Source organism: Acomys russatus, chromosome 18 (assembly GCF_903995435.1).
Source record: "Acomys russatus chromosome 18, mAcoRus1.1, whole genome shotgun sequence".
In the NCBI taxonomy this organism is placed as follows: Eukaryota; Metazoa; Chordata; class Mammalia; order Rodentia; family Muridae; genus Acomys; species Acomys russatus.
The window spans coordinates 747,058-762,734 of record NC_067154.1 but is presented as its reverse complement, the minus strand read 5'-3'; the positions used below and the strand labels follow the sequence as shown (position 1 = coordinate 762,734).

General features: G+C 39.3%; 1 protein-coding gene across 3 annotated transcripts in view; it reads left to right on the top strand.

The window, feature by feature from the left end:
* Xpo4 (exportin 4) overlaps positions 1 to 15,677 on the top strand; it is an 87,916-nt gene that overhangs the window by 32,502 nt on the left and 39,737 nt on the right. For all 3 annotated transcript variants that reach the window (XM_051160624.1, XM_051160626.1, XM_051160625.1), the window contains 2 exons: positions 4,193 to 4,309; positions 4,993 to 5,146. In XM_051160624.1, coding sequence (XP_051016581.1) covers positions 4,193 to 4,309; positions 4,993 to 5,146 — 271 coding nt within the window. The remainder of the gene's footprint in view (positions 1 to 4,192; positions 4,310 to 4,992; positions 5,147 to 15,677) is intronic.

Here is a 15,677-nt window from a genome sequence, read left to right as displayed (position 1 = left end):
TCTACGAGAGCCTGTGTCGGAGCACCTAGGGCCTTTGTGCTGAGTGGCTTCCAAGTGGCCACTACTGCCATATAATTGCTGTAAGATGGCTTCTTCTAGGAAAATGCACAGGGTCTAAGTTGTATTTAAAAAATGGGTTTTTGTAGTACTTAGAAGATAACAAATATGAGTTTATTCTTTATGATCTTAGATAAATGAAGCATTCTTGTGATAACCTCTTAAAATTCTGAAAATTTATGCTTGTGGTTTTGGTCAGATCCCTTTTTAGTATGAAAATCTCCTCTTTCTCAGCCAGTTTTCCTCAGATTTCACTGAAATTCCTAATGACAGCTTTTGATTTTGACCCTCTTGAGTATCAGTCACTGTCTATAGTATAGAATGCTATCTAGCCGTGCCTGACAAAGGGCAGGGACAGCACTTGGAAGTGCTGGTTGTTGGAGGGGGAGTAAAAGGCCCTGCACTTGTGTCCCCTGAGCACTGAACGCCTGCAGCGGGCAGACAGGAACCCTCTTCAGTGGTAAGTGAGACCAAAGCTGGTTCCTCCTCAGACAGGGCGGACGGTTCCTAGTTCTGCCTGGAAAATTCTCCCTTCGAGCTGCTTTTTGCTTTGCATTCCTGTCTTCATTACAGCACAGTGAGGGTAACTTTACTTTAAGGGCATCATTAAGTACTGAAAGTGAGTAAGCATAGGAATTAGAGTCTTACGCAGTCACGTTGGGCTTCGTTCCCTGGGAACAGGAAGAACTACTTTGTTGATCTATAGCACAGTGCTTTGCTTTGTTCCCTTGTAATCACGTTCTCTATTAATTCTCACATCTCACTGATGACTGGCACTTTAATCGTCATTTAAAAGGAAGCCATTTTAAAATGAAGATTACTTGATAAATGTTTGAAGTCCTTTTGAAGAATAAAGAGGGGTAAATTGTTCTCTATATGAGATGCTTGTGCCTGGTTTCTCACACTGTCTCTCTTAGTCTCACAAAGGTATTTAAACAGACACATATTTTTCTTGAAATAGTTGAATGTGAGAGAAATGAATGAGTTTATTCATTTGGTATCCTCTACAGTAGGATACCCAGCTAATCTGATACCCAGAAAAGAGTTTCAAATTAATGAGAAATTGAACTATTATTTTTTTTGTTGTTTGTTTGTTTTGTATTTGCAAATATCTTAATGAATTTCAGTTCTTTGAAAAGTGAAGATTTTAGATATGGCTCAAAATTGGGTTTTGATATCTGCATGCTGTATAATTATCTTCATGTATTAAGTTTCTTATTAATGTAGTGAAATACAAAACAGTTTTTACTTAAAGATTTCTTTTTGTTTTAAAACCAAAGTGGAAAAAGGAGTATAAAGTATACAAATTTTAGTGTTCTATAACTATTGTGTATATATATATGCATTAAGAAACTAATGAGTTATCAGTAACTTAGAGTAATAACCCCCAGATTATAGGCAATTTTATTTTAGCTTTTTTTAACCTCTAGTTTTTCTAAGAATAAGATATACTGTATTATTTTCATAGGCTAAAGAAACAATTTAAGAGTGCTATATTTATGTTCAGGAAGCTAAATCTGTGATGAGAACACATTTTGTTCTTGATGTTCGTGTGTTGAGAAAAAGGAGGCTGTTCCTCCTTAGGAGCCTCTGCCATGCTCAGTCGCTCTTTTCTTATGTTTCCTTAATAAATGTACATTCACCCTGAAGAGTGAGGGTGGGGGAGAGGGGGAGGGAATGAGACTGCATCCCTCTTGCCTTTATGGGTTAATGTGTGCCCTTAGCGTGAGTTTGCTTTGTTGGATGGGAATGCTTATGGATGCAGCTGGCCTCTGTCGGCTCCCTGTCTACTGAGCTATACTTTAAAGCTACTTACTGAAGGCCTCAGTCACCCAGCAAAGGTCTCACTAGCTTTGCTTTGTCTTTTTCTCCATTTATTTGAACATGCATATGAGCTTAGGAAATATTTATTTTATATGAAAGCAAATCTTTGTTGTGAATGTTTAATAATTAATTAGGCATTGTACTAAAAATCTGAATATGACCATAGCTTTAAAATATACCACTTTGTGAAAATGCCTAGGAACCAATTTGTTGTAAGTTGTAAATTACCCGTGGAAAAGTATTATAGAGCATTATTCGTAAGGATTCTGATTTTCAGAAGTGAAGTTAATGTGTGAATTATATTCAGTGATTAATATCTGAGATTCTGAATTTTCTTGTTTTAGGAAGACATGTTTTAAAATATTTTATCTCTTCATAATATTATAGTCAATGAGGTCTTATTTAGAAAAGAGGGCTAAAAAGTAAGACTAAGAGTTATGAAAATATAGGTACTAAAATTGTTTTCAAAGTTATAGGATCTTAGATGTTATTAGTTCTTGTGAGTTAATGTTTTCCTCCAAGGTTTACTAATTTAATTTTGTATACTGTTTTATTTAATATATTTCTGCCACCAGATCTCTCAAAAAAAACACACGCATGCGTATGTGTGTTTATGCATATAGTCACATTTGAAGATGATCAATATCATTTAAATACATCTGTGAAGTATTGACAGCTGGTGCTTTTATTTCCTTTTTAACATTTTAGGAGTGTTTTTGAGGCAGGGTCACACTATATAATCTTAAGCTGGCCTCAAATGATACCCCTGCCTCAATCTTAAAGTACTGCGGATTTGGAGGACTATGGATAAGCTTGGCTGATGATTGGCACTTTAGTCATCATTTTAGAAAGAAGCTATTTTAAAAATACTGTTTTACTTAATAAATGTTTGAAGTTCGTTTGAAGAGTAAAGACAGGGGTAAATTGTTCTCCATATGAGGTGCTTGTGCCTGATTTCTCACACTGTTGTCCTTAGTCCCACAAAGGTATTTAAACAAGCACATATTTTTCTTGAAGATTTAGGGATGAGGGGGCTTTTGTATTAAATGAAGTTTATATTTTGAAATAAACTTTGAGTGTGGGGGCAGGCTGAGTTCATTTCTGAGGAGGAGCTCTTGCCTAATGATCATAATGACCTGGGTTCAACCCTAAGTACAGCCAATAAATATTAACAAATCTGTGTGTGTATATGCGTGCGCAAAACTATGTAGAGAATTTTCATGACTGCAGAAGGCACCTTTGACAGATACCTCTGAGTTCTCCAGCCTGCATGAGGTTGCTTACCTGTGCTTATTTTGATTGACATTAAGAGATGAACAATAACTACTTCCTTTAAAACTTAAACAAAAAAAGTTTTTAAAGGAAAAATTTAAGTGCTTAAAAAATAAAAGTAATATATTGTTCATCCATGTAATGTTACTTACCTTAAGCAAATGTCAGCTCTACAAGTCTTTAGGAGTTTAACTTTATGTATATTTGCTAAGATTTGCCAAGCTAAGTATCTGTAGGGTCAAGGTACTAACACGAGAAGCATTTCTGGACAAAGATGTTGCAGTTGGTGGGTGGATCCCGCTGCTCAGCTGTCGTATAAGCTTGCAGAAATAGGATCATCTTGACTTTAATCTTTCGGGTGTTCAGAGGTAGTGTGCATATTTCTGCTTACCCCCTGGAAATGTGCCAAAGTAATTCATAGCCTTATCTCCATCCCTGTTACCTTGGCTCTAAATAGTCTGTGAGTAAGATTAATGAGCTGGTGCTCTAAGTCTGTCTGGTGGACCCAGTGAAAAGGAAACGCTCCTTTGACTTGAAAACTGTGGAGGTGCGCCTCTTTGATAATTGTGGAGACTAAAGTCTGTATTGCCTTTCATCTGTTTGGGCCTACATTTTACATTCATCAGAGCCGAGAGGCAGGCGTGAGTCTGGATGTTGGTGGCCTCTGGTGGCCATCTACCATCTTCAAGCCACAGTCCTTTCACGTGTAAAGTGAATGTATGGGTTGTTATGTAAGTTAAATGAGACAACATTTAACCGTTATTTAATTATTTAGCAATTTAAAACATTAATTGACTCTAGGATTGAAAAGAATTATGTTCTGAGTTCCAATCTGTGTTATTTGTAGAACTGGAGTCCAGATGTGCTGATAACATTAGCCACATTACTTGGAAGGGGAGCCAGTCTTCTTAGTCATATCGAGTTTTCTGCTGGGTAGTTAGACGCTCTGTAACAGCAGAGAAATTATGTTTGAGCAAAATATGTTGAAACAAAGCTTTGAAAAAAGTAATGGCTTACAGTTATTTCTCATTGAATATAGCAAACTCTGGCCTGTTCTATTCTAACTGCTCTGTTGAGTGAATTCTCAAGTTCAAGTAAAACTAGCAACATTGGACTGAGTATGGAATTCCATGGTAACTGCAAACGGGTCTTTCAGGTATTTATAATTTTTTTGTGTGTTTTAATTATTAGACAGTCTTTTTATGCAGTTTACTCCTAATGGTGAGAGCATTTGTTTTAGATAGTTGAGTGGTAGCTTATGTCTGAAGACTTGTGCAGAGATTTCATAGGATATAGTAAAATGGTAAGTTTGATTACTGTATTTGATGAATTAAAATTATTTAGTTCTCATCGTTAAGCAACAAAAGAGAATATTATAATAAATATTACTTAGTTTCCATGTGTAGATATAACTATTTCAATTGATAGAGTTCTGCTGGTCTTAAAAATAGGACTGGCACAATGCCAAAGAAGATCATGTATTTAAAATGTTATTGCAGATGGTGTGGGCTCTTTGTCTCTCGCGTGTATTGTTTGGCTCTGGAGTAAAGTTATGTGAAGGCATTGGCTTAAGTCCTAAGGCTCTCCACTATAGCAACTGACTCTGCCAGCTCACATTCGCCCTCAAGGGCTTTCCTGCATGGAGGAGCATTTATATTACAGTAAATGGTGTCACTTGAAAGCACACTGATGTTAGAGACCTCACGATGGAAAACATTCTTAAGGAAGTTGTGCCATCTAATGAAAACCTTAAGGTTTTGTTTGTTTTATGACTTTAAAAAGGAATGCATTTTGAGTAGTAAGCGTTATACAAAACTGTGTGTGATTTATTGACCATAGGAAGAAGACCTTCGCCAGATCTTCATGTTAACGGTTGGAGTTCTGCAGGAGTTCAGCAGGCGGGAGAACCTCAGTGCTCAGATGTCCTCAGTGTTTCAGCGGTACCTTGCACTCGCAAACCAAGTCCTGAGCTGGAATTTTCTCCCTCCAAATTATATCCTTTTAACAACGGGAAGGGTTGTATTTGTGGTGACTTGGTAGAAGTTGTAATCATGAATCTCGGTCCTTTACATCCTTAGATTTTTGTGTGTGTGTGTGTGAAGCATTCTGTTGAGGGCCCCCCCCCCTTTTTTTTTTGAGTAATGGAAGTTTATTATACCATAGTACCCTAGATTATACAAAGTGTAAAATCATATTTCTTTGTTGAAGGGGTTGAGTGTATGAAAGCATTTGGTGACTAATAAGGCTGTTCTGACTGAGGAAAAGCATGGTATTTCTGGGAAGGAAAAGACAAGTTGTGCAAAATGCATTTTCACCAGCAGCAGAACCCTTTTCCTCTTTATATATGATTAAGTTAGATTGTTTGGCTGACCTCCCTTAGCTAGAAGGGCTCCGGTTTTGTTGTTATGACTATTGCTTAGGTGTATGTAATAAGTTAGTGATATGCTTTCAGTCCAGGGCATCTGCTACTAAACACCGTGCTGTGCCTTAGAGTGCTGTGCTGTGTGCTTGGAGCACCGGCCAGTCAGGGAGACCGGGGTTCAAGCCTCAGCTGATCTCCAGCAAATTACTGAACCTTTCTGATTGCTTGGAGATTTTTGTTGTTGTTTTTTGTTAATTTGTTTTTTGTTGTTGTTGTTGTTGTTTGTTTTTTTTTTGAAATGGTTTCTCTCTGTAGCCTTGGCTGTCATGGAACTCACTCTGTAGACCAGACTGGCCTTAAGCTCACAGAGATCCACCTGCCTCTGCCTCCCAAACTGGGATGAAAGGCGTGTGTCACTGCTGCCGAAACTTTCTGAATCTTCATTTTTCCAAACAGAAAGGAAGGATGTTGGTTGTTGACTAAAATAAACTAAATAGCATAGTTAACACAGGCAGAGTTAGCTGTTGATATGGAGCTCTAATCTGCCCTTTCACAGGGCTCTAGGAGAGCCGGTTTCAGAGAAAAACGCTGCTTCTAAGATTAGAAATGGATAGTGAGTTTTATCAGAACTTCGGGCTGAAGCTCATCTTTGTTCCAAAAGCTACGATCTGTTGCATTCATATACATAGGTTTGAGACCTGTAAAACTGTGAGACTTCAGGCACATGGTAAACTGTGATGTCCATTTTCACGTTACTATAGTTACCTACTAGAAAACTAACTGTAAAAGGCAGGTGGCATGAGATAAGTGAGCCACTGACTCGTTAAACCAGGAATTCTCCAGGCTTCTTTGCCAAGGCAGTCACATTGGAGTGAAGCCTGCTGTCAAGTTCATCAGAACTTCCTCTTACGCCTGTCCTTTATCTTTCACCTGCGAACCAATTTTGTATCTTTAATATAAAATTTAATTCTTTAGAGTTGGTTGTGTTTTGCTTTGGATTTTTGAGAACTGATTCAGCAGCCCAGGCTGGGCTGAGATTTTAGGCCTGAGTTGCCACCCCTAGGCACTTTTCCTTTTAAAATCACACTGTTTGCATCAGGCAGGCTGTCTGTCCTCCTCCTCCTCCTCTTCCTCCTCCTTCTTCTTTCTTCTTTCTTTTCTCTCCCCTTTAGAGGAAAGACAGAACCAACAAAACAAGAAGACATTGAAAAAACTTGGAAAAGATTTTAAAAGTACCAGTCCATATGGAGCTATCAAAACATTAATTATGTATGTAGTGAAAATCAACAAAAATTGCACTGCATATGTCATAGCCAATTCTAAAGTGTCTGTTTTAGGGGAAAACATAGTTGGCAGAGAGTTACTATTTTGAAAAGAGCAATAGTTTCCTAAGAATTTGGAAACAAAGTTTGTCTGAAAGATACATACTCATAAAATATTTTATGAAGTCCTTAGATAAAGCGTTAAGAAATAAGCACCACTGCAGTGTTGCCAAAGAGAGCAATTCCTCTAACAGTCTGAGGGTTGTTGAGTGAGCTGTGCAGTCTGTAATCTCTGCCTTCAAGGCTGGAGGGAGGATAATCAGAAGTTCACGGTCATCCCTGGCTATATAGGAAGTTTGGGGTCAGCCTTGGATACATGGGCCTCGAAGAGGGATGGGATCAGGAGGAACGGCTGCTCTGGTAAAAATGCTTCCTGCTCTTCCAGAGGCTTCAAGTTTGGTTCCCACCGCTGATGTTGGACAGCTCATAACTGTCTCTCAGGCTCTAGGGAGCCTAATACTCTCCACTGGCCTCCATGTAAACCCATACACATAAATATAAAGAAAGAAAGAAAGAAAGAAAGACAGACAGACAGACAGAGACACTGGCCTTAATCTCTCAGTTCTCCTGCGTCAGCCTCAAAAATTCTGGTATATATCACCATGCCTGGCTCAGGAGACTGTTTTTTCACCTCATGCTTATGAGTGAGTTTTTAATGTGACCAGTGACTGGTGTAGTTAATGTATTGGTGAACTAGACTACAACTAAATACTCTTTTAAGTAGGTAGGTTCCATGTAGGAGAACTTGCCAATGGTGTTAAGATACAGTTGGAGTGTTAGTGAAATCCTTCTCAAAGAACCCCATTCTGACTAAGTTATACTTTTGATGGTTACTTGGAGATCCATCCATTCTACTCAGTTGGTAGGGGACAAGTTGGAAAATCATTTAGATTTGTACCAAAGAGAGAATCAGATAGTGGAGCTTTGTTAAAATGGGTGTTGATCACTTTTTAAAAAATGATTATCTTTTAAGGGAAACAAATGGTAGCATGCAGGCTTTATAAAATGGCTTAGTCTATCTTGTGTCAAATGTATGTGATCACTTAGAATGAAACCATGCTGTGTCCATTCTCCTAACTAAATCTTGATGTGTAATTTTTATATTATATTTTAGTTTTTTATCTTTTTATGTGGTGTATTATCTGTATAAATTGGTGACATAACTGCTCAATGGTGTAGTTAAAGGCGGAGGAGGCATTTATTGTAAGTATGAGGGAGAAAGGAGACAGAGAGGCATCTGGAAGAGTTCAGAGCAGAGAGAGAAAGTAGTAGACTGAACATGGCCAGAGGCTGGACCTGCAGGAAAGAAGGAGGAGCAGAGTGAGGAGTGGGAAGTAGGGGGAGGGAGAGATGAAGACAGAGAGCAGGTCAAAAAGAGGGAGCATAGCAGAAATAGTAGGGCTGTAAGGAGAAATGAGTGCCTGGGAGAGGGAAGCCCATGAGCGGGTCAAGTTAAGGGTAAGTTTGGGAGGTGAGAAAAAGGGCCAGGGTGCCATCATGGACTTTGAAAAATATAGGAATTGTGTGATACTGAGGGAGCCCGGAAGCCAGCATGTTCTTTGGTATGCTAATAGGCACTACAGATAGCCATTTTCCCTTTCTGCCAGTGATGACGGAAACAGCTCCTTTGGAAGGAGAGCAGACTTCACAAATTCTTGAGGAGTGCTGGTTTTTGTCTAACTGCCACAATTCAGGGAATCTGACATTATCGAGCATAAAGAAGAGCTCAGACAACTCCCGTGTGCCCGTCACTAATATTGCACTGTTCATTAGGTGGAGATATTATGCCCATTTACCTCTGCCTATTACTGTTTATTTTCTTATTGTGAAGGGATTAGGGACTTAGCTCAGTGATAGAGTTCTTACCTAACATGTGCAAGGCCCAGGGTTCAATCTCCAGCACGGCAACAAAGTTTTAAAATTGTACTATATGAGTCATATAGAGAGAGAACTGATACTGGAATATTATTTGTTAGTTAAAAGAAATGAAGAACTTACATGTTAATACAGGTAAACTTTGAAAACATTATACTTAGATTATTGTGAAAGAAGTCATGTATAGGGAACTTTAATATGTGATTGCATTTATTTGCAATGTTCAGAACAAATTGGAGCCAGTATACATACATCGTGGTTACCTAGAGCGCTGGTGTTTGGGAAGACATAGGAGATGGCTGCAAAGCGTACCACCCTTCTTTCTGAGGTGGTGAGTCTGCTCTACAATTAGATGTGCTCATGGTATATGGCTGTGAATGCACTAAAAGTAACGAGTTGCTGAACAAATTGTATACTATGTGAGTTATGTCTCTGTGAAGCCTTTAGAAATAGCTGGCATGCCAAAGTTTATCATGCTGCTTTACTGGTTAGTTGTCACCCCGTCATTCGTCCCCTTGTGTACCCTTTAGTAGAATTGTATTGTAGGGAATGATTTGGAATGAAGACAGAATTTGGCAGTCATTACTGTGATATGGGCCATGGTCTTAAACAGAAAGAGACCGAGAAGACCAGCTGAGTGCATGGGAGAGAAGCAGGCCAGGTGAAGTGGGAAAGAACAGATAAGAGTTTAAAAAAAGATAGTTAGCACCTGCTTCCAAGGGTCACCCGGAGATTGTTTTCAGATGCATCTCATATCTTTTAGACCTACATGGACCTTGGGAATCTGAGGGAGAAGGGCAAAGCTGACTTAGAGATTGAATCCTGCCTAGTGAGTGAAGAAGTAAGGTGAGTGTGGATATTCCACAGAGCACCAGCCCGCTGTGCTGCCTCCAGTCAGGGGATGATGCATTTGTACTCAGAGCATTGGAGAGGAGACTATGAGTGTCTAAGGGAGAGGAGAAGGAAGGATTTAGGAAAGATGAAATGCTGTAGAGTTAGCATAGTAACATAGTTGTGATGATAGTGCAGGCTCAGCTGAGGTTGTGAGGAAGGCAGGAAGCCATGTGTTACTGTGGGGTGCATGCCGACAAGATACAGGGTTTTATGAAATTTTGGTTGGATAGGCGCTGTCTAGGATTGTTTGAAACTGGAGGAGCACAGCATAGAAGTCAGCATCTGATAGAATATCCAAATATAGATATAAAGCAATGTTGTGTGTGAAGTATTTTCTTCAGTCCTCTCTGAGTAATTAATTTTACACCAACTATTGTTTCTATTGGTGTCTGATATGATACATTAGAAAGAAAGTAGGTGAAGTGAGTAATCAGTATTTGAAATTATGTATGCATTATTGTTGTCGGGGCGTTTCCACATTCTAAGAAGACCAATAAGAAACATCCAAAAAGAAACACCAGAGTTTCTGGCTCTGGGCCATTGGGAAGAAAGAATCGTTAAAGAACAGGCTCCTCAGTCTTTGAGTACAGTTAATTATGCTGACTGTGTGTGTAGTTGTTCAGAAGCTTCTGTTTACTTCTGTAGCTCTTGGACACGTTCTTCTTGCCTGCCTTCCCTCCTGCCTGTGTTGTGCTCTGCTCTGCTTTTGGTTCTAGACAGTGCTGAGCCACACTGTGCTTCTGTGCCATTGCCATAGAGGGGCACTTGCAGTACAGACATGGACTGAAGGCCATCAGGCTTCCAAAGCCCGTTTATATTCTCTTTGCAGCCCCACACGGTGTTTACGTAGTGCTTTGTGCAGCCTAATTTAGAGCAAGAGTAGAAGGGATGGAGTGATTATCTTTTTTTTTTTTTTTTAAGTCTTATTTGTGAACTTGTCTTCACAGTGTTATCTCAGCTGCTTGTAAAACTTAGGCCGAAGGTGTCTTAGAAGCTGAAGCTTGTGTGTCAGTGGCAGCATTGTTTAGTATGCCTTACCTTTTGGCTCAGGAACTTAATTCATTTTATTCAGGTGTAAGCTTGGGCAAATCTGATTTAACTGCTATAACTATAATATTTCTCACCAGAAAATGATTTATTTAAAATTAATTAGCACTTGTAGGGAATTCTGTCTGCTGAGTTCTTAATTCCAAGAGCCAGCCTAGGTTATTTCGGTTCAGTCATTCTCTATGAATGCCGCAGCAAAGCAGTCACAGAGTGTGTGCTGCAGCTCAGAGTGTAGTGTTGCTTATTTTGGAAAGCGATAGATAGTGGTGGGAATAGAGCTGCTCTCTGAATTATGTAGGTCTTTTCTGTTTTAAGGTTAACTGGCAAGTGAGTCATAAAGAAATCAGGACTATGTGGAGAGTTTTCGTTTATTGACTCCTAAACCGAATCCTTGAAAGTCTTTCTGTGCATTTTAACTTAGGCAGTAGAGTCTTTATTGTTTTTAGAAAGCTGGTAAGTAGAAAGCACATCCTGACCATGTGAGTTTAACCCCTTTGAGGACTGATGGAGGCAATTTTTGACATTTTTGTGTGTCGTTAGCGGACTTGGATTCTTTTTTTTTTTTTTTTTAAGATTTATTTATTATGTATACAGTATGATCAGATCACATTATAGATGGTTGTGAGCCACCATGTGGTTGCTGAGAATTGAACTCAGGACCTCTAGAAGAGCAGACAGTACTCTTAACCACTGAGCCATCTCTCCAGCCTCGGACTTGGATTCCTAATTGCACTTGTAAAATAGTAATACAAATCTGTTATCATTTATGGAAGTTACTGGTCCACTCAGTTGACCATACAAAGGTGGTTTTAAATGTTCTCATAACAGAGCTCATACATCTCAGCTTGAGCTGGTTTTTGTTTGTTTTTAATTCCTTGAAAGAGTGAAACATGGTTGTTGGATGAAAAATGGCCCCCTTAGGCTCATATACTTAAATGCTTAGTCCCTAATAATGTTTGGTGAGGTTTAGGAGTTATGGCCTTGTTAGAGGAGGTTTGTTACTGGGGGTTGCCTTTGAGGTTTCAAAAGCCCATGTGTTCCCAGCTAGCTCTCTTTCTGCTTCATACCTGTATAAATAAGATGTAAACTCCCAGCTACTGCCCTAATTCCATGACTGCCTGCTGCCATATCTCCCACCATTATGATAATATATTAACCTCTGAAATGTGAAAAAGCCTCCAATTAAACCCTTCTTTCATAAGTTGCCTTGGTCATGGTATTTCTTTACCCCAATAGAAAAATAACAAAGATAATTAACTATGCTTTTTTATCTCCCACCAGCTTTGATGACTAGCACTGCCACTCTTAATGCATAAAGAAAGAAAACTAACTGGGAATGTAGAAAAGAGCTTAATGGCATAGAAATATAAAAATAGAAGGTTGGGCTTTCTACTTCCAAATAATGAGGAGACCTATTACATTTATTAATGAGTTTCAAACACTATAGTTGGGCAGATACTGAGCTATATTTAACCCATCCATGGTAGTCTGGACTACTTCTCAGCCATGTGCCCTGTTTGTTACCTGCTATCTTACTCTTCTTGTTCAGGCTGCTTCTACTCCATCTGTGTCCTCATGGCAGCTGCCGCCTCCTCCTCCTTCCTTCCCCCCCTCTCCTCTCTCCTCTTCCCCCCCCCCCCAGGACCCTCCTTCTAGGATTGCAAGTCCTACCTCAATTCTCCTGCCCAGCTCTTTATTAACCAATCAGAGATGATGGAGAACATTTTTTTACACAATATAAAACAAGATAGGCTTTATTAATACTGACAAGCAATCCTTTAGCTCAATCACTATAATAGGCCATTTCTTAGGTAACAAGGAAGGAAATGGGATTCCGGATTGTAAAGTTTCCATTGGCTGAATAATTTTATTAATTGCTCTGAGATCTGTCAATATCCTCTATTTGCCAGATTTCTTTTTGATGACAAATACAGGATAATTCCAGGGGTTCTTCTATATGTTGAGCCTCCAGCTGTTCTTGGATTAGCTTTTTAAGTGCCTGTAATTTTTCTTTAGTCATAGATCATTGTTCAATCTAAATAGGCTGGTTAGTCAACCACTTTAGTGGCAAGGCTATAGGTGTTTTATCAGCAGTGGTTTCCCAATATAAATTAGAACAGTCGGCCCTTGCTGTCTCTTGTTTATGGACAGCTTGGACAGACTATAACTGTCTTTGATAACCCCTTTTAATAGTTTTAATTTTTTTTATCAGGAGTATCACCTGTTTTCTGGCTTGTCTCTGAAATTGGAGGAGTGTTAATCTGGGTTTTCCATTGTTGTAACAAATCTCTTCCCCATAAAATTATGGCCATGTATGGCCTTAATTTTCCAGTTTGACCTTCTGGCCCTGTACATTTAAGCCACCTGAAACTTTGCTTTGTTTGAGATAATGTTCCAATCCCTAGGAACTGTGTAGGTAACTTTTGAAGTGACCAAACTGGATGCCAGGAATCTTGGGAAATTATAGTAACATCTCCATCAGTATTCAGTAATCCCTCAATCTCAATGCCACCTAAATGTAATTTTAACTTTGGCCTCTTATCATTTATAGTAGTTTGCCAAAATACTTGGTTTTTTTAGTATCTTCAGCACGTTTAACTTTATACCTACGAGCATTTTTATCTCCATTAAATGGGTTTTCTAAGTCTTCAGTAGCCCTATTTGGCTTATCAGACCTTGACTTTTCTTGCTGTCCTTTAGAATACTCCTTTTTTAGTGAAGAGGAACGAATGGCTCATGTTGTTTTTTGTTGGGCCTTGAGCATAGCCTCTTAGAACTCTGAGCCTAGAACTTTGATCCAGGTTCTATAAGAACTGTACCTTCATCGTCTTGAGCATCTGCTGCCTTGTTTCCTGTAGCAGCTGTACCGATGTACAAGAATATTCTGGCTCTTCTATGCACTGGTCTTTGTTTCTGTGGCCATCCTCGGTCTGTGTCTCCCTAGAGGGACTGTGGGCTCGTGCTGGAGACTGAGCCCAGGTCTGTGTACGTGCGGAATGATGACTTTACCTACTGAGCCACATCCCACACTTTTCCTTTCTTTCACTATCACAATGGGACACCTTTATGGAAGGTGTTAGTAAATGTTAGTAAATGGACAAGACCTTATTTGTATGGTAAGGACCCATGTATTTCAAAGTAGTTTCAAACTGCAGTCCTTCCCTGTAGTTGAGATGGGTTTACATGCTGAGAGCAGTCTGTTATTGAAGAGCTTGACACAGAAGACTTAGTAGGATTAGCCAGTGAGAGTCACTAGTAGGGAGTGATTGAACTTGTCCTCTGGCTCTTGGCCTATTGTGTGTTTGTCTGGGGCTGGTAGTTACAGAACAGGGCAGGTGGTATGGATGTGGTTTTGATTTCTCAGACACTTATGAACTTTCTTCTGTGGAAAATTTGAGAGGCTCTTTGTGGAGAGGGGCAGGGAATAGTGAGTTAGTTTCTGCTCTAAGCTACAATTGAATTTACATGCAGCTCTGGCCAGTTTCTCAAGGGATTAAAATGGTGTAGAGCTTGGAAGCCTGGCTGAGTTTTAGCACGTCAGTCTGATCCTTTGCTAGAACCTGGCTGAGAATGGGTGGGTTTGTGGTTAGTCCGGTGACAGAGCCATGCACTGGGATTTTGTAGCTTCTTAATTTTATCAAACACGAGAAAGGGAAGGTTAGATGGGGTTGACACAATAAGAATGACACAGGATTATTAAAAAACAGAATGCAACTGCTAGGTGTGGTAGCGCATGCCTTCACCCCAGCACTCGGGAGGCGGCAGCAGGCGGATCGCTGTGAGTTCCGAGGCCAGCCTGGTCTACAAAGTGAGTCTAGGACAGCCAAGGCTACACAGAGAAACCCTGTCTCAAAACAACAACAACAACAACAACCAGGATGCAGCTCTATATGAATATCTTACTTATAAGGCTATATTTTGTTGGTTACAAATTAATTATTATTATAGAAAATATAAGTTATACAAATATTTAAATACTGAGAAAATAAGGCTCAAGAAAATTTGGTATTTACAGAGATTTTTTGTTTTGGTAAAGTAATGGCTGTTTGTAAAATCTATCTTCTATGTACTACATAAAGTAAATGACTGCATAAAATAAACCATTGCTTAGTAGCTGATCAGCCTTTAGCAGACCATTCTCTTATTAATGACATGTTTTAAAAGATGAGCGATAAAATATCTGGAAATTAGAACATGTTTCTTTAAAGTAGTGAGAACCAAAGCTTTTCTATTGTGTAGAAGGGCAACTATTGCTTATTGGAGTTATTTTTTAATGAAATGTTTTATTTAACGTTCAAATGTTTTTTTTTTTTTAAACTAAAAGTACTTTATGGTTATTGTGTGAGAGTGAAAATGAGCCCGTGCTGTCTTGGCACAGAGCTCAAGTGCCGTGAGACACCTTTAAGTGGGTTCCAGGCATTGAGTGCAGGCAGGCCAACAGACTTGCACGGCTAGTGCCGCTTACTTTCTGAATGAGTTTGCCAGGGTTCAATATTTGTTGTTTTCTTTCTTGTTTGTTTGTTTTGTTTTGTTTTTTTGAGACAGGACTTCTATCCTGGAACTTACTATGTAGACCAGTTTGGTCTCAAAAAAGATCTGCTTGTCTCTGCCTCCTAAGTGCTGGCATTAAAGGTGTTGGTCACCACACCTGGCTCAATATTTTTAGGACATTGTTGTAACAGTAGAAAAGTTAGATTTCTAGATTCTGACCATAGTGATTTTTATCCTGTGTGTCATAGGAATTACTTGGGGGGTAGATACAGCGTTTTGAACTAACTTAGAATACAAAAAATACTTGAGGATTAAAAATTGTGATGGTGCACAGCTTTAATTCCAGCACTCGGGAGGCAGCGGCAGGCTGATTGCTGTGAGTTCGAGGCCAGCCTGGTCTACAAAGTGAGTCCAGGACAGCCAAGGCTACACAGAGAAACCCTGTTTCAACACCACCACCACCACCACCTTCTGCCCCCCCCAAAATGGAATTACCATAGCTCTTTATTTTGACATATATGATCTGTGTACAT